At 40.7% G+C, this 18,365-nt stretch overlaps 2 protein-coding genes across 2 annotated transcripts; both read right to left on the reverse strand.

Moving 5' to 3' along the window:
- Positions 1–232: 232 nt before the first annotated feature.
- haus5 (HAUS augmin-like complex, subunit 5) lies at positions 233–9,753 on the reverse strand. Its single transcript, XM_056277611.1, has 20 exons — positions 9,683–9,753; positions 9,175–9,274; positions 9,021–9,083; positions 7,566–7,598; positions 6,610–6,634; positions 6,231–6,363; positions 5,935–6,094; positions 5,746–5,839; positions 5,462–5,553; positions 4,784–4,838; positions 4,552–4,679; positions 4,157–4,238; positions 3,868–4,022; positions 2,752–2,914; positions 2,461–2,541; positions 2,095–2,240; positions 1,873–1,969; positions 1,378–1,516; positions 1,043–1,175; positions 233–773 (listed from the first exon to the last, which is right to left on the reverse strand). Exons 1-20 carry the CDS (start codon positions 9,699–9,701, stop codon positions 647–649), a joined length of 2,025 nt encoding a protein of 674 aa, XP_056133586.1. The 5' UTR covers positions 9,702–9,753; the 3' UTR covers positions 233–646.
- A 158-nt stretch (positions 9,754–9,911) lies between these two features.
- Positions 9,912–15,599, reverse strand: fzr1a (fizzy/cell division cycle 20 related 1a). Its single transcript, XM_056276602.1, has 14 exons — positions 15,459–15,599; positions 14,871–14,978; positions 14,514–14,642; positions 14,233–14,296; positions 13,434–13,564; positions 13,098–13,180; positions 12,776–12,959; positions 12,313–12,378; positions 12,077–12,179; positions 11,792–11,976; positions 11,359–11,592; positions 11,089–11,193; positions 10,777–10,869; positions 9,912–10,658 (listed from the first exon to the last, which is right to left on the reverse strand). Exons 2-14 carry the CDS (start codon positions 14,937–14,939, stop codon positions 10,617–10,619), a joined length of 1,488 nt encoding a protein of 495 aa, XP_056132577.1. The 5' UTR covers positions 14,940–14,978; positions 15,459–15,599; the 3' UTR covers positions 9,912–10,616.
- Between the last annotated feature and the right edge of the window lie 2,766 nt (positions 15,600–18,365).

The following is an 18,365-nucleotide window of genomic DNA, read 5'->3' on the forward strand; positions in this document are numbered from 1 at the left end:
GAAAACGGTCTTGCGGACAATGGTTGCCGATTATATTATTTAAAATATGTATTGCCTGTCTCTTTAAATTCGGCGGCAGCGGTCTGTCTTGGCGTCCGGAAGCCCAAGTGGGAGTGAAACACCCCAGTACGCAGGCGTAGAGAGAGGCGGGGCCAGCTTTACATGAGATGCAGAATGTTCCACACCCCCTTCAATGCTACAAAGAGACCATCTTACTCCAAGCAAGGCAAGGGCTACAAAACTTGGCTGTGCTCTGCAACTGCATGATCAATGATCGGGTGGTCAGTGTCACTGAGCGGAGAAAATCGGGTAAGTAATAATTTCCAGCCTCTCTCTCTCTCTCACACAGATGCCACAAGAAAAAATGCAGCACTGGTTCTTCAAGGTGAAAAAAAAGGGGCAGTGTTACAATCATCCGTTAGTGTTTTGTGCATTTCAAGTCAAGAACATTTTATTGATACTTTATTACACAAGTTAAACATCAAAACCAACATGAATTAGTTGCTTATAAAAGACTATTTTTAAAAGGCAGTATAAGTTATATGCATGGCCAATCTCTAACATATTTGTACATTTCTAGTCTAAGTCTGGTTATAGTCCTCTGACATTTAGTCCCTCGTAGTTTTGCAGCTTTAAAGAGACTCTGTTAGATTACTTTATGTGAAATTCCCTTGGCAGCCTTGGCAGCTAGCTTCCACCTCTGGAGCCACTGTCGTAGAGTCAGTCCTCCATTAATCATCTCTGGTACAACATGCTGTGCTGGTTGATTCCACCTACAAGCATGCAAACAAGCACAGAGAAGTAAAATAAACGCCAAGAAGATCCTTACTAGTGACTTACAAGTTATAAATCAATAATACAAATAATTAGCAGATATTTAAAACAAAACCGAATTAAGTACACTCGAGTGAATTGGTCAGAGCTTCATTTTTGAGTCTACTGTTTGTGTTCAAACTGTAAGGAAGCTGTAGAAAGCAAGTTCTAGCCAGTGATTCATGATATTTCCCATTAACAGAATTGTTTCAGAAAATGTTTCACTCACCAGTGTGAGATGGCAGTTTTGACGTGGCTGCTGTAAGAAAGGCCCATAGAGTAGTGCTGGGCGAGCGTTTGGACCCTGGGGACCAAAGTGTTTAGAAGCCTTTGGTCCTCTTCTCTGACTCTGTACAGCAAGGCTACAAAAAAATGGAGTGGAGAGAAATGGGAGTTGTGTGTTAAATACTATTAGAATATTGTACTTTTTACCACCCCATACATAACTTTGTGCATTGTATAGTCTTTATTATACATCTGCATACAAACAAAACTTAATATAGCATGTGTTGTCGTCCCTTTTGAGAATGACAAACCATCATCATAATGTCTGCCTTTCTCTACCTTTTTGATCAGGTGCGTGCAGTTGCTCCATTTGTTTCTGTAGTTTCTGTAGGGCAGAGGAGTGAAGCTGCAGCAACTGGCGAAGAAGGCTTAACTCAAGGTGTTGGGAACAAGCCTGAGAGCACAACTCCTCTGGAGCCTGTGTGAGGGGTAGGGAGAATGGGGAAATTTAAGCATGTGTGAGAAGAAGCAGGGAAGAATTTCTATGACATTCAAATTCAACTCCGAAGTGCAAAAAAAAAAAAGAAGAAAAGTTTAATTCCAGTTACATAGTGGTTTGTTAAAGTTCATGTCAAACAGATGCAACAGATATCTGTAAACAGCAAATTCAGAGCACACTTAGGAAGGGGGAAATAAAAAAAAACAAACAAGAATATTGGTGTACTTCAGTGTAGTGAAACTGTTTTTCATGAACATTCTGAAGAAACCTCTGTTCAAAGCCATCTCGTTTTTAATTAAGTTTAACATCTAAATGTATAATGTCCTGAGACTTACCCTGTACAGTGGGAATGACATGCTCTGACACAAGCTGTGGAAAGAAGAGGACCGCAGACGATGGATGGATAACCACGATGCTGGGATTTTTTGCAATCTGAAACGATAAAAAGCAACTTAACTTGGTTCCAAACAAAAAAGAAATATGTCTGGATTACTAATATTAATCCAACCTGACAAAAATTCAGCAGCTAATCAACTGGAGAGGGAACAATTTCTTACTCCTCTACAGTCCTGTAGTCCAGAGCAAGGAGAGAAACTGCTGCAAACTGTTTGGCTTCCTGGAAAATAGAGTTCCGTAGCTTGCTGGCTGCAGTGATGACCTCTCCAAACTTTGGCACCAGCCTGCCCTGTACAAATTCTCCTAACTGAATACAGAAAGAAAGAGGAAGACTGTAGAGATTCTCAGAGGTATAAAACATACTATTTCACAAAGACTGAAGCAAGTCTTCATTCGAGTATGAGCACTTTTAACTGATTCTTGAAAAAAAGAGTCTAGGATGACCTTCCCTTTTACCCAGAAAAAAAAAATCAACTAGGAACATCATCTTCCCTACAATGGATTAGATGGATTCAGGACATCCCCACCTCATTGTGCAGACGTGTCAGCTCAGTTTTGGCCATGGAGTTCCCTTTAATGAGTCCCTTGATCTGCCCCTGTCTGGCATCCTGGGAAGTAACAGCATGTGTGATTGGTTAATTGCATCTACTCTGTGGAAATGGTCAAGCTGATGAGTGTGTGTAAACAAGTTCTCTGGGTGCGAAATTTGCCCAACAAACTGATTAAATGTTTATAAAATAAGATTCAGAAAATACTTTATCCCAGTGTGATACTTGCAAAGTCTGAGATGTGCGACCGTATAGTACCACCCCTATTACCACAAGCTGCCTAAAATCCAGGATTCCCTGCCATTGGCTCTGGACGCTCTGAACTGCCTTTTGTTGGCTCTTGGCTTGCTGGTCAAGATGGAGACACTGTTCTCTGATAAAGTCCCTGGTTGCTGCCTGCATCACACATTGGAGTTCCACCTCTAACACAGACCTGAGAAGAATGCAACAAAAATAAGAAACACAACAGACTTAAAGCCAGATATTCACATTTGCATAAACCAGATCCTCCATTTCAGACCTCCTGGTCTGAGGGAAGACACTTGTATTTGCAATAACAAATGAGAAATACACTGTAATGACAGAAGATTTAACTTTTTTTAAAGAATGATTGAGCATAAAATTAAAGAAATTAACCACTGAATCTTGAGTTAATAAAGATGTGAAGATCCCATCCCACTGTCTGCCAGTTCCTGTTTACTTTATTCTTTTTTGTTTGCAGAGGCTTTGCAGGCAGGGTAGAGAGGGTTTTCAGGCCCCTTGCTTTACACCTGCCTTGGCTACTCCCAGGAATATTTAAGGCTGGCCATGGCCACAGTCTCTTCTCCTCTCCACAGGCATCCACCTGGTTGTATTTGGTTTCTTAGGTATTATTTTACACCCTACAACATCTCCACCATATCATAAACTCATCCATGCCTTTCACACACCACTTTACAACTGATGCACACACCCTATGGTTATTATTTCTTTTCATTGTTGAGTATCCATCCATCCATTATCCAAGCCGCTTATCCCAATTGGGGTCGCGGGATGCTCGAGCCTATCCCAGCAGTCATTGCTGAGTAGCGAATTTAAAACAAATTCAAACAGTGTGTGTGTGTGTGTGTGTGCACGCGTGCGTGCTCACTTTTGTCGCTGACCTTGAGTTTATGACAAAAAAGTAGAAAATACAGGCTTCGTCATGATTAAAAATTCTGTGCTTTGTATACATAACATGTACACATAACATGACAACAGAGTCGTTTCCATGACCAGAGCTTTTATAGCGTTAATTTTAATGAGTCCAAAAGTGGACACAAATAATTTTGCCCTGAACTATACTATACCTCTTGGACCTCCGTGATATGCCAAGTTAGCCATGTTCAAGGACCAGTATAGACTTACAGTGCAAGGGCATCAGAGTGGAGCTCATCTTCCAGGCCTGACATTTCCTGCTGAGCGTCCCTCTTCTGGGCCTGCAGCTGGCTTTGGAGCTGCTGGATCCTGGAGCGTGCCTGAGCCAACTCGATCAAATTCTCCTCCACCTCCTCCCAGGCTGACTGGAACAACACACAATTCCACAAATACACTGCTTCGCTCACAAATTGGGGGGAATGCTTGAACAAAATTTGCTTTTGTGGGTAATTGTGAAATATGGGAAGTGAGTGTGTGTGTGTATGCATATGTATAATACCTGTAGTAGGTTCTTTACAGGTGGCAACTCTTGCTCTTCTTCTCTGGAGACATCCAGTAGGTGATTGCTATCAAAGCGGAATCTGCAAAGAACATATCAGATCATCTTAAACAAGCAAATTCTTATTACATCTGATATGGTCAGGACAACAAAAAAGAAAAAGCATAAAATGATGTCCATTTGTCCAAAAAGTCTTGACTTCCCACTTTAAATTAACAAATATCTAAATTAAATAAAATTGACACAGCTGTGCTCTACATCCAATTGTTTGGCAAATTGTCAATTGAGATATAATATGCATTGTAGTTAGTGCTCTTCTTTAGCTACTAAAAACCCACTTCAGTCGGGTTGTGTGAGAAAATTACCATAATAATAAATTATACAGTCTGCCTTACCGAAGAGCTGTGACATCTTGTGTGACATCCAGTGAAGCTACTTTCTCCTCTAGTTCCTTCTGTTGCCTGGAAGCTAAATATTGCAGCGCTAAGAGGACTTGGTTTGGAGGATAACTATGCAACACATCCTAGTGATAAGACAAAATATGATCACATATGTGGGACTTGAAGAGACCATCACATTTTGTAGAGAAATATTCAGAAAATCAAATGCAATCAAAATTGTACATACCTCCACAGTACTTAGCCAATATTTGAACACTGCATCCCTCTGTTGGCATGTCATACTATGAGAATGAGAAGAAGAGTTTTTAAACAGACAAAAAATCTTATTAAGCTTGACTATTTGTCAACATTTCTAACTGTACAACTAAAATTAATTATTAAAGAATTAATGAAGACAAAAGGCTTCATAATTGGTGAGTATTCATTATGCCATTTATATATACCCACTGTATTGCTTTTTAAACCACTGTTTCTTTAAAGCATACCACTCGGGTCATTTTCCCTCTCTAATTCATGTTAATGTTTTCTTCAGGACAACATGTCACCTACAGGTGCAACATGAGAATGCTGCAAAAGAACACTTTTATACAGAAATTATCTATTTGTGACCAATAACGCAAAATAGAAAACCAAAGTCTGTATAGAAAGTTACCTACCACCCCATTTATTTGTTGAAAATTAGATACTTGGAAATCTAGGTTGTGTTTTACTGTTAAATGTTCTTAGTTTGTTTATCTTTATCTATAAATGATGTTTGTGTCTTGTGTCTTTATGTTGAGCACCCCACCAAAATAAATTCCTCATATTTAGTGTGTACTTTCATGACAGTCAGAACTATCGAACTAGATGCCAAGGAACACAGATCACTGATGTGGCACTGTATTGTATTTAGCGAAATTCTTACTGTATAGTAGCTGGGGATGCTCTCTTCAGTTCACTCTCTTGTAAAGACTGGAAGAAGACGACCCTCTCATCACACAGTTCCCTCAACTCACGCTGATGGGGGAATGACACAAGGAATGGGATGAGCAGTTTGAGCTTGCCCCTTTTTCAGTAACTGTTACAGGGATCTGTACATGCATTACTCATGTTTGTGTGAATCACTGATGATCCATCCCTGACTGATCTGTCATATAAATGCTAAGTTGCCAAATATTTTTCAGCTAACTTGTCAAAAATAACCCTTACCAGGATCTGTGGCTCCGGTGAGGAGTAGGCAAGGTGATCTTCACCACTGCAGTTAAAAGGCGTACTCCCAAACAACATGTCAACCTCTGCCCTTCTGCAATTCATACATGATACACAGGAAAACTCTTGTTTATTGTCAGGCTTCAATTAACTGACGGTTGTATGTGAGCCACAAGCAATCTGCCTTACCTGGCTAGCTCTTCCATAGCCTGGCAATGCCCACTTATTTTGCATGTGTCTTCACGTAGAACCTGACGATCCATGAAGCAACGCTGTCTGAAGGCCTGCAGCAGCAGCTCCCTGCGCCGGCTCTCCTCCCCCTGCGCCCAGGTACAATTGATGGCATGTTCTATTCAACAGAAAGAGTAGAAGGTAGATGGAAGTGAGAGCCTGTAAATTTTTTTAAAAAAAACAAACAAACAAACAAAACAATTTTTTTTTATCCTATATCCTTGTTAAGTGAATAAATGACATGACAGGCCAACCTTCTGTGGCTAGCTGGTCCTCTGTTCCACTGATCTGAGAATCCAGTTGACTGATCTCAAGTCTTAGCTGCTCTATCTGCTCTTGAATCTCATTTTTCTTAGCCGCCTTACTCTGGCCCTCCGCCTGCTTCAACTAAGCATACACAAACAAAGAAATAGAAACACAAAATTCTGTGATTGGCTTGAACGCCTTAAATAGAAACTTTATTGTAAAAATTGTATAGCATTAGTGTGATCTCTATAGGAACTGTTCACCCCTACAGATTGTGTCATGCAAAATAGTCAACAGAATGTAAAACACATACACAAGTTGTAATCCTTAAGGATATTTGGATACTTAATAAAATGAATATTTGGATAGGAAAAATAAAAGTAGTACCTCCTTGTCTTGAAGCACTTTGTACCTTGAGGATCACAACGTCAAGGACATTAACTAAGAGATGCTGAAAGACTAATTGCACATGAGGATCTTCTGAATAAATAAGACATGATCCCAATTTGAGGGCAAATAAAGTACATATTTCTAAGGATATGAAAAAAGTATATGTATGTAACTCAGTTATGACATTTCTTGTCTTTATGTATGCTCAATAATCCAGCTAAGAAAATCAAAGAAGGTTGAATCAGTTCATCTGGATACAACGTTTATTGACAGATACGTTTCATCACTCATCTTAGTGACCTCTTCAGTCTAAACTTCGGGAATGTTTGCAATCACAGCATTGTTAGGTGGCGACAGATGCATTCTTTCAAGGATGAGGATGCGCACATCCTTGATAGGAAGGAACGCTGGTTTGAATGGGGAGTCAAAGAGGCCATAGTATAAGAGGGAACGACCATCCCTGAACTGGGGGGGGGGGGGGGGGGCTAAGAGTACATCTGTCGCCATCTAATAATGCTGTGATTGCAAACATTCCAAAATCCTCTGTGAATAGTACACATGGCCATTGAAACTGTAATTAATGGTCACGCCCATATGGGCGTGTTTACAAAGGTGGTGCAGTAATGCAGGTAAACTGAGTTGCAGTCAGTTTAGACTGAAGAGGTCACTTAGATGAGTGATGAAACATATCTGTCAATCAACGTTGTATCCAGATGAACTGATTCCACCTTCTTTGAGAAGACATTTCTTGTTCAACTTGTTGAAGGTTGCTCTGCACAAGAGAAGGCACATGTCTAAAATATAAATGAAAGTTTCTAACTATTATTGTTTAACTTTTTACATCAATAACTTTCAATATACTATCACTGCAGCTCATAAGACTATACATTAGCCATAGAACTGGCGCCGGCAGTATTAGGTTCGTTATCTGATGATAGCATTAGGAAGGATACCATTGAAGATTTCCACGCATTATCCTGACATTCCTGGAGGAACAGAGATACAATTCTGAATTTACAAGCTGTATAATTTGGCAGTCTGACTAAAGTAAGCTTGTGTAAAGAGGGGGTAAGGTCTTTCAAAGACACCCAATCACCCATCAAATATTAAGGATACACGATCAGTGTGTGCACGACTCATACATCCATTAGCCAAAACATTAAAACCACTGACAGCTGAAGTGAATAACATCATCTCGTTACAATGGCACCTGTCAAGGGGTGAGAAATATTAAGCAGCAAGTGAATAGTCAGTTCTTAAAGTTGACCTGTTGCAAGCAGGAAAAATGGGGAAGCATAAGGATCTGAGCGACTTTGACAAGGGCCAAATTGTGAGGACAAGGTCAGAGCATCTCCAAAACGGCAGGTCTTGTGGGGTGTTCCCAGTATCCAGTGGTCAGTACCTACCAAAAGTGGTCCAAAGGACAACCGGTGAACCAACAGGGTCATAGGTGCCCAAGGCTCATTGATGCACATGGGGAGCGAAGGCTAGCCCGTCTGGTCTGATCCCAACAGAAGAACTACTGTAGCTCAAATTGCTGAAATGCTTAACGCTGGCTATGATAGAAAGGTGTCAGAACACAGTGCATCACAGCTTGCTGCATAGCCGTAGACCGGTCAGAGTGCCCATGATGACCCGTCCACCACCGAAAGCTCCTACAATGGGCACGTGAGCGTCGGAACTGGACCAGGTAGCAATGGAAGAAGGTGGCCTGGTCTGATGAATCACATTTTCTTTTACATCATGTGGATGGCTGGGTGTGTGTGCGTTTACCTGGGAAAAGATGGCACAAGGATGTACTATGGGAAGAAGGCAAGCAGGCAGAGGCAGTGTGATGCTCTGGTCAATGTTCTGCTGGGAAACCTTGGGTCCTGGCATTCATGTGGACGTTACTTTGACATGTACCACCTACCTAAACATTGTTGCATACCAGGTACCCCCTTCATGGCAACAGTATTCCCTGATGGCAGTGGCCTCCTTTAGTATTATATTGTGCCATTCCGACACTGCAAAATTGTACAGGAACGGTTTGAGGAACATGACAGAGTTCAAGGAGTTGCCTTGCTCTCTAAATTCCCCAGACCCCAATCCGATCGAGCATCTGTGGGATGTCCTGGAAAAACAAGTGAAGGCCCCACCTCACAACTTACAGGAATTAAAGGATCTACTTCTAACGTCTTGGTACCAGATACCAGAGGACACCTTCAGAAGTCTTGTGGAGTCCATGCATCGACGGGTTATAGCTGTTTTGGCGGCAGGAGAGGGACCTACGCAATATTAGGCAGATGGTTTTAATGTTTTGGCTGATCGGTGTAGATGACATATGATCATGACAGTCGGACCTTTCAAAAGTTATGAATGCAATTTTAACAGTGTTTCTGCATGCGACAAAGTAGGACTAGACTCACTTTTGATGAAAAACGTGCTGGATGATATATTTCCATATTGACTTGCCTGAACCAACACACAGCCTGTAAGGTTAAGGAACAAGTTATTACGATTATTTGTGGGGAATGAATTAATTGACGTCGATGCGGAGGGTTTACACAAGCTGGTACCCACGTTTTGAAGTAGCTGTCATTAGGGAGACTCTGTTGAGGTAGACCGAACTCCTCTGTCGCCCAACGCCTCAGTTCTTGTGCAAGATGACGGTCCCCCATTCCTGACAAACCAAACGCAGAAATGATAACCGACAAATTCAACGAGCAAGCCGGCACCAACACATTAAAGACTACACAAGGTCACCGGCACACCCAACTTGTGTCACTGAAGCTAAATTTAGACTCCGTGTTTCAACAAAACGTAGCTAAGGAATATCAGATAAGAGCAAAACAAGAACGAACGCTTGAACTTCCTGTTTTTTTTTTTAGCTCCCGCTCTTTGCCGTCGCCGATGACGTATTTCCGCCTAGACGGAACTTGTCACTAATGTCCTTACCTTTGGCGGTCGTTCGTTCGCCAATAAAAAAAAAAAAACAATGCAAACGGGGGTTTCCAAAGAAAAACAGCTGCATATCATTAAGCAATAATCTACATCGCTATGGTTACAAATTATCAACACCAATGCTTACTGCAATAAGACAACTGCATCTTGTCTTCAGCACCACGCCGGTCTTCAAAACTAATGGATGGTACATGTCGTGAAAGAGCTGCTCTGTAATATTTACCCAATTTAGTTGCTTTTCTTTCAGTTTTGAACCCTACCACCAGCAGATGGCATGACGTCCTCCATCAATACTGATGTTTAAAGCGCATGACACGAAACGTAAAACAATTTTTTTTAAAAAATTAATTCGAGTTTGCAAATTTTTTTATTCACTTGATCACCATGCCGAGTCATCCATGTTGAAGATGTCTATATGCACAGCATTAGACTCTTGCAAAGTTTCTTTCATGATCCTACACTCAGTGTAGTCTTCTAATGGTTTCAGTATGGTAAACATGCCGCCGACGCCTTGCTGTCTGGGAAACCATGGCAGTTGAGTAATGGCATTTTATTCCTTTTTCTTTTTATAAAGAATTTATGGCCATTACATCCACAATTGTTATTTATTGTAATCATTCTCTCCCTTATTTATCATTTTACAAAATGTTGTAAATAACTTACACCTGAGTATAACAAAACTAAAATCCGGCCTACGCATCTCAGAATCCACAATAATGTAATTGGCATAAGGATAATAACATTGTAAGTAAGGCTGAGGATTTATATGCACACCAAATACAAAATTCAAAAACACCCATATACATTTGAAAACAAATGTAGAAAATAAAAAAATACATTCATTATGAGGGCACACAAACCAGAGTTCCTCAAACAATTTCTGTTAGCATGAAGAAGTAAACTTGCTGAGTGTTTCTCAATGCCACTTGCTACGGGTGGTAAATGTGTGGAAATATCTGAGTGTACATCTTCAGCACCATGTTGATTATTGGAGCATCCGGTGCTGACGTTGGGATCTACTCACATCATCTGTCCTTTTAAAGTCTTATGAATGCTAACTATTACCGTATCCTGGTAAAGAGATTCAAAACTGACACAGATTCCTAAAAAAAAAAAGAAAAGAAAAGAAAAGAAAAAGAGGAGAAAAGGTGTCTGGTTAATTTTTCTGAACAAATAAAACAGTGTTTGCAACTATTGTTTGTGGAGCAGTACGATTCTAACCTTTGTTGATCGTGTTTTACTAAATACATTCCAGAAGCGGAGGGTTTCATCTCCAGCCCCAGTGACGATCGCCTCACCATCAGGAGACATTGCCTTAATAAACAATATAGAAACTACTGATTAATAGAGCTAAAACCTGTAACAGAACTGTTACAAAATAAAAAATGGCTGCAAATTTTCAAATCGCATGGCAAAATTTGCATTCTGCCCTCAGTTTGAAGAGGCTAACATATCAAAACCCATGCGCATAGATCTTCCCTTCAAATAAAAGTACAACACACCCACCCCCCACCCACACACACACACACTGACCAGATAGAGGACTCTGTAGGAGTGTCCTGTGAGCTTGGCCACCTGGGTGAGGGCTGGATATTTCCACACCAGGATCTGGTTCTGAGAATACCCATGGGTGCTCACCTGGAGTAGCAAATTGTCTTAGTGACAGTGTCTTTAATATAAAAAACATTAGAATCATCACCACAGCCTCAATATAAGCAATATCCTAACAGCCAAGGTCATTATAATATCATAGTCCATATTCAACATATCAACTGTGTATATCATGTATGTCAAATCACATACCAGCTCGTTGGCATGCTTGGACCAGGCTAAGTTGCAGACCTGTGAGCCTGTGTCCATACATTGCAGTGGCTGTGATGTCAGAGTGTTCCAAAACCGAATGCAGCGGTCAGCCGTGCCACCCCCCGAGGCCAGAAGGCCATGCTGGTGGGGTGACCAGGCTATGGCCTTCACTGCTGCCAAGTGATCTACATACGTTTGCACTGGGCTCAGTGCAGAGTGGTTCCAAACAAGAAGCTGGGATAGGAAACAACATGCAGGGAAAGATCAGAACTGACCAAAAAAACCTTTTTTTTTCTCAGCCGTAACAAATAACATACCGTTTTTCTCTTAATGCTAAGGTTAACTAAATGAACCATATATTTCTACTACCTGTGTTCTCATCTTGGCAGGATTGGGTTTTTTGTAATAGAACTCATCCAAATAACAACTCTACCTTATTGTCATTGCCTCCTGAGGCCAGCAGCTGGTGATCAGTGCTCCACTTCAAGCCACACACTTCCTGCCTGTGTCCCTGCAGTCTTCTCTCTGACTGAAGTGGAGGAGTTCGCATATCTCTCTGAAGAATCATACGGTCACGGCTACCCGAGGACAACTGGTCAGCATTCCATGCCAAGGCTCCTACAAATGGATACAGAGAGATGCTGATGTCCTGTTCCTAGAAATGAGCACCTTTTTGTAAGAGCTTCATCACTTGTTTTAGTGCTACAAGTGTCCTTACCCACTCTGGCTGTGTGCCCTTCCAGAGCAAACAGTTTCTTCCCAGCACCCGCATCCCAGATCTGAACAAAGCCTTTATGAGTCCCCACTGCCACCAAGTTACCCTAAATTTGAGCAGAATCCTATCACGTTGGGCACAGACTCAAAATCGAATTACAAATTACATCATGAGCGTTTTATGAGAGGGGTAGTAAAATGTGTGAAAAAATTACCCAAAGACACAAAATCTACACTCACCCTTTCTGACCAGCCAACTGATGTGACCGAGTCTCCCTCTACTGATAAATCACAAAGTCTTGTAACCTGATGGAAGAGGAGAAGTATTTGCTCTCATTACATAGTGGTAAATCCTGCCACTGATAGAGGACAGGCAAGGGCAGGAAGAAAAGATGAATAGAAGAACAGAAGGGTTTGATTACTTTATGTAAAGACAAGGAAGAATATATTATGCAGGGCAGTGGTTTTTCAAAACTGTGCAGGAAGATTCTGGACATTAGTTAACCTTTGCCCTGACCCAGTCTGGAAAATACAACAATGATGCCACTTTCATTTAAGCGTACAGGTTCAATTCATACACCTTTAAAAAGACAAAATGGTGTTACTGCCTCTATGGCACTACAGTATTTTCTCTGGTTTTATAGTCTGAAAACTGTAAAAGCCAACCATTAGACTAAATTCAACAAAGACACATAGACAGCACCTGACTGGTGCAGGCACTCCAGAGATATACACAGGTGCCCAGACCAACACTGAGAACATTGAGGGAGGACCAGTCAACCAAATTGAGGTAGAAGTCATCTTGCAGCTCTGGAGCATCAAGGACCTTGAAGGGGATCTTGGAAATTTTACGGGTTGGCTTTCTAGGTGAGCGCAACAGCTTCTGACTAAAACAAACAAGATCAGATATCACTGAACCATGAAGTCAAAATGTACCCCTATCCTACAGTGATTAACCTGATCCAGTTTATATTGTCAACTACAATAAACAGCTTATAAAATAATATTTACATATTTGCTTTTACCTTTTGCTACTGACAGGTGATAAGGAGTAAGGAGAAATGCTGTTGCCATCATCTGGTGAGTACCTCTTGGCACTTAAAGAGTACTGCAAAAACAAAGAGCTTTGTCAAAATAACACTAAGTTCATTTAGGAAAAACTGAAACTGATCCAACAGTAAAACCACCCCTACCTAAGGAAAGAGGTCAACTCACTGAAATTTAACACACACACACACACCCCCAACACAAAGATACCCAGATATACTGAGTACTATCCAAAAACATCTGTGTATCTTCTACAGTTTGAGAACAAGTGAGTATAATGAGGAAAGGGTATGTGGAAAAAAAAATTTTCATACAGTGAAGAGACTCCTCCTCTCGGGAGTGGAAGGCTGTAGACGCCGGTCCTCTGTCTGTGGGTCCAGGACCTTTTCTATGCCTGCCCCCAGCAGCTCATTCTTTAGCAGGGCAGAATAGGCCAGCCCATCCGCTACACACAATTTATGATTAGACATGAAATATATTCACAATACACAAACATGCAATCCAAACTAGACAACATTAACAAACATTTGTCCAAAATAACCCAATGTCATTGAGCCCAAATTTGTAGAACTTTATCTCAGCGCATGACTGCACATTAAAAAAAAAAAAAGACCCGATTATGATTTCATTCTTCACCTGACAATTAAACAGCTTCCCTTGCAAAACGAGATATAACAAATATGTTATGCAGTCATGAAAGTATTTAAAATGTATTCACCTGCTGCTTTTGCAAATTCTGGTGATAATCTACTAAGAAAATACAAAAAGTCTACTCTGTAGTTTATGGTCAATGCATATTTTTCAGTCAAGTGTAACTAAGCAAAGTCTGGGGTCCTGGGGTTGAAACCCCTCCATACCCTTAGTAGAAATCAATACTTTGGTCTATGCTACTTAGAAATGTGTGTTATTGGTCTGGGGCAGTTGTTTTCATGGTATGTTGTGGTATGAGCTCAATTAATTGGATTAATGACTACTAAAAATGAATATGAATCAATTTTGAAGAATGTCTTCATCATGTCTACAAGTTACTTGGGTTGTCATATATGAAGTTCTACATTAAGTGAAATTTACTGGATATCAAAGTTTGTATCAAGTAACAATGCTGTTATTCACCTTTGCCATTGTCAGAAGAGGCGTCCTTCGTTTTTCTAGTCTGACTCGGTGACTTCTCATTTTCCTAATTCAAAAATCACAACATCTCTATAGCTTTAGTCATGATTAAAGAGTAAATCAAGTTGTCATGGAAAACAATTGCATTGTAATAAATCAAAAATATCTAGAAAACTAGCAGGTTTTTATCACTTCCACAAAACATTTTTATACACAAATTCTGTCTCTTGTCACCTCAGCTCATCCACAAACACACACATAAAAATTAATTCAAGTGTTCATACATTGATCCTGTGAAAGCTGATGCTCCAATTGGCCCCTGCTCTCGTTGGAATGAACCGGTCTCCATGCTTGCTGGGGGAGGACAGTGGGGAGCTGGTGGGCGTCAAGCCTCGTACTGTCTCTGGTGTTCTCTGTATGATAAAAACAAATGTACAGTATCATGTTAAGATGAAAGGTATGCGTCTGTATGTGACTCAGTCATTTTTAGTTTTCATCACAACTTGATTAAGTTTGAATAACCATTAATTAAAAGTGCTGTTGCACAACTGGACCCCACTACCATTTTGGACAAAAGCAAAACAGAAGTAGGTAATACTGATGAAATTAATTTTTAAAAAAAGAAAGAAAAGGGGACTCACAACAGGACTGGAGTTGTCATTCTGAATGTTTATCTGTCGGAGGAGGCGGCGTTCATACTCTGTATCCATCCTATGTTGGTATGTTACAGCCACAGCCTGGGTTAATAGCTGGTTGGTCAGCCGGAGAAAGACACAGTTTAGAATTATTCACCTCGAGTGTTGTTGTGTATAATAAAATTCATATTAAACATACTTTATTTCTCTATTAATTAACAAGTCACACACGCATGGTTTGCGTCAATCGTGTATGACACGTTAATTAAGGCAAAGTCCTACTAACTTAGTTGAGACATGCAATAACGCTATGCTCAATATTAAAGTTGGGTGAGGAAATCTCGTACATTTTACATAAAGAAAACACTGGATACACCCCAAATAATTTGATATTCATACTTGAATCTTCAATTTAAAGAACAGTTCGTAAATGCCGTAAGGTGAAATGTCAGTGCCTCACGCAGTTCATGCTAATCCTGGGACTGAATGTGGCCTCCGGACGCTAGCTGGCCAACGTTAACAAGTAACCCTAACGAAAAAGGAGTTAGCTTGCAGCTAATGTTTAATCGTGTCGGCGAGCGGCGACGTACATACCACAGAGTGACGGACGGCCGGGCTCTTAAAAAAAACGAGCCAATACTTGCCAGAGATACCAAATGACACGTCGCTATGTGTAAAAGTTGCACTCTGTTTTTGATGTAACGCAAACAAGGCTGGCTATTAGCTCGGTAGTTATTGACAAAACACCATTGCATTGTGGGAGTTTGTCGAAGCACAGCTGACGTTTACGGCTCAAATCAAAACACGGAAATGCTTCGCTCGGTTGCTAAGGGGAGCGACTGGGCTGCGACGACGACGTTGCTGTGAATTTATTTCGTCCCCCGTTTAGACATAAGTGTTTAATTGTTTACGATAGTGTTAGACTAAATGTTAGCGTTGGTGCTTTCAGATTTCATTAAAGATGTGGTTTGAGCTAACGTGGCAGTGAAATCCAACTTGTGTCCCATTCATGGATACAGGGGAGTTCACCCTGTAATTACAAGAAACTGAATACAGATGGCGTAATATCTCTTTCTCTCCAGACGGGGAGGACACGACAAACTAAATGACATTCCAGAAAGTTTCTACGCCTTTTTGGATATTTCTGTCTTAGATTTAAAAAAAAACCCGCAGGTTTGCTAATTTCTGCGTTGATTCATCATTTAACCCTCTATTCTCTGTCATAACTTGTAATGTGTTCAATTTGCTGCAATCTGTCGAATAACTTTTTTTTTTCCTGCCGGACAATTGTAACTGGTTATTTTCTTGCCCGGTGCGGGATTTGATACAGGTGTACTGCACCACAAGGCAACATCACTAACCGCTCGGCTAAAGGGTCAGAACCGTTAGCTAGGGACTAACGTGTCTTATTACTACTTTACACAATTGTCACCAAAAACGACTGAAGACCTGCTGGCTGCAAGCAACCTCACCTTCATTCTGGAAATTGGGCCCTACAGTACTTTATATTACAAGCACTGATAAGTGTTGCCTCCATTGTGGTTATTTTGAAACAACTGTTTTGGGGCCCAAAACTGGGTCACAGCTCCATTTCTACTTGCCTTTATAAAATCCTCCTTGAAGAAACACTGAACAGGGAAACACATAAGGGTTAAAGCATTTGTATTGAACTCTTTTGCATCATTCTTACATTGTAAAATTTTGTTTTTAGATGCAGTAGGATCATATGCTGTCCTTAAGGGAAAAACCTCCTTTTTCACTCTGTCAGAATTTAAGGGTAACCAGAGAACAGTGCCGCTTGAGTTGTCCAGGATTCAGTCTTTTGCTCAAAGGAACTACAGCAATGTTGCTCATGCTGACCTTCTGCCTGAAGGCTAGTCTACCTATTTCCACCCTGCTGCTCAAGCCCTGTATGGAGGGCCCAAGGTGCATTGTGCTGAAATATTTTAGGCCTACTGAATAATTAGGTCGAGTTAACATTGACATTTATAGGCCAAAGAAAATGTATCAAACATGTGTACAAAATCTCCTTCTTTCGGCATGTTCCCTGTTTCTCAGGGGTCACCACCCCGGATTTTATAGTTTCCTTTGGTACCCTGTGAGGGTACAGCACCAACGGCGGTCATTGTTAACCCTAGCCTCAACCAATCAGGTATGGTCTTGTCAAGCCGCGTGATGATTTGACAAAATTCTATGTCAGATACCCTTCCTGACACAACCACTAACCCTATGGATGGGGTCACAGGTATCTGGATGCCATCCTAGTATTCATGGGCTTGCGCCCATGCCTGTTGGAGAAATTGCTGACTTGTGATGAAATGTTTGAATCTAATCAGGTGTGAAACCAGTGCTCGTCTTGTGAAATTTCAGAAGTATTTTTGGATCTTTGGAATGACTCGGTGGTTTTCTGTGTGACCCCATTTTAGATTACACTGTAATGAGATTATGAATTCATGATGTGTGTGTAAAAGTATATTTGTATTAAATACTTGTGCATGCTTGCATTTGTTAGTGACTGTTTGTCCATGCAAATAACGCTAACGATAATAACAATGATAATGTAGTCATACTCAGTTACATGCCATTCTATTCATTAATGCATACAGAAAAATTTCCAATTAGCTTGTATAATAATAGCTTGGCCACTGTGTCTTCAACACTTGGAACCAACAGGAGCAGAGCATACTAATAGTCACCATACCCAGTGTACAAAGGACTCCTTTGAACTTCACCCTGTGTTTTCTGTTGGATGAACCTACTTAGAGTAACAACACTAGAAACACATGTTTCTCCACAAGTGTGAAGAGAGCTTCCTATCTCGCTCTCTGTGTCTCTTTCCCTTATGCTGTCACTCGTTCTCTCAATCTCTTACACACACACACACACACACACACACACACACACACACACACAGAGCACTGGCGCCAGCCAGCAAATCCCCCATTCCTCCACCCCCCTCTTTACTGACCTCCAATTATGTCATGCGAAAAAGCTGTATCCCATTGAAAAGCTCTCTTAATCAAACCCAATTAATTCCGCTCCTTTCCCTTATTACCCTCTGCAAGGAACGCGTCTTTCCATTAAGACTGTTAACTCCAGCCGCGGCCCTTTCTGATCTACAGGGGTGTGGGAGAGAAATAATAGATTGCACAATTAACCAATTAGTCGTTAGGAACTTAATTGTTCTTAATAAAGACAATAACAGTGGAGTACTGGGGAGTTGGGGTTTCAACTGAATCATTTCTCGTTGCTTTTTTTGTTGTTGCTTTTTTTCGCCCTGGGCACCTCAGCTGGTCAGCAATCTGTAGCTCTGAAGTTACATTTCTTATGTGAGGTGTGTTTGTGACTTCAACAGTTTGTCCCCTTCGTCAAATAAATTGTGAAATGTATCTTAAACAAATATATATATATAAATAAAACAGGGATTATTTTTAGCTCAAAGTCCGCAAGCAAAATATTTTGGGCAACTTTTTTGACCATTCCTTATTATTATCTATCATC

Source organism: Lampris incognitus, chromosome 3, assembly GCF_029633865.1.
Source record: "Lampris incognitus isolate fLamInc1 chromosome 3, fLamInc1.hap2, whole genome shotgun sequence".
Taxonomy (NCBI): domain Eukaryota; kingdom Metazoa; phylum Chordata; class Actinopteri; order Lampriformes; family Lampridae; genus Lampris; species Lampris incognitus.

What these genes read in the sequence shown, in the direction of transcription:
- haus5 (XM_056277611.1), bottom strand. An exon ending in GCATCCCCAGCTACTATACA is followed by an intron (nt 4,839 to 5,461) that starts GTAAGAATTTCG and finishes TCATTCTCATAG; the next exon opens with TATGACATGCCAACAGAGGG. An exon ending in GCACGCACCTGATCAAAAAG is followed by an intron (nt 1,176 to 1,377) that starts GTAGAGAAAGGC and finishes ATTTTTTTGTAG; the next exon opens with CCTTGCTGTACAGAGTCAGA.
- fzr1a (XM_056276602.1), bottom strand. Translation starts at nt 14,939, where the DNA reads ATGGATACAGAGTATGAACGCCGCCTCCTCCGACAGATAAACATTCAG. An exon ending in ATGACAACTCCAGTCCTGTT is followed by an intron (nt 14,643 to 14,870) that starts GTGAGTCCCCTT and finishes TTTATCATACAG; the next exon opens with AGAACACCAGAGACAGTACG. An exon ending in GTAAAACACGATCAACAAAG is followed by an intron (nt 10,659 to 10,776) that starts GTTAGAATCGTA and finishes TTTTTTTTTTAG; the next exon opens with GAATCTGTGTCAGTTTTGAA.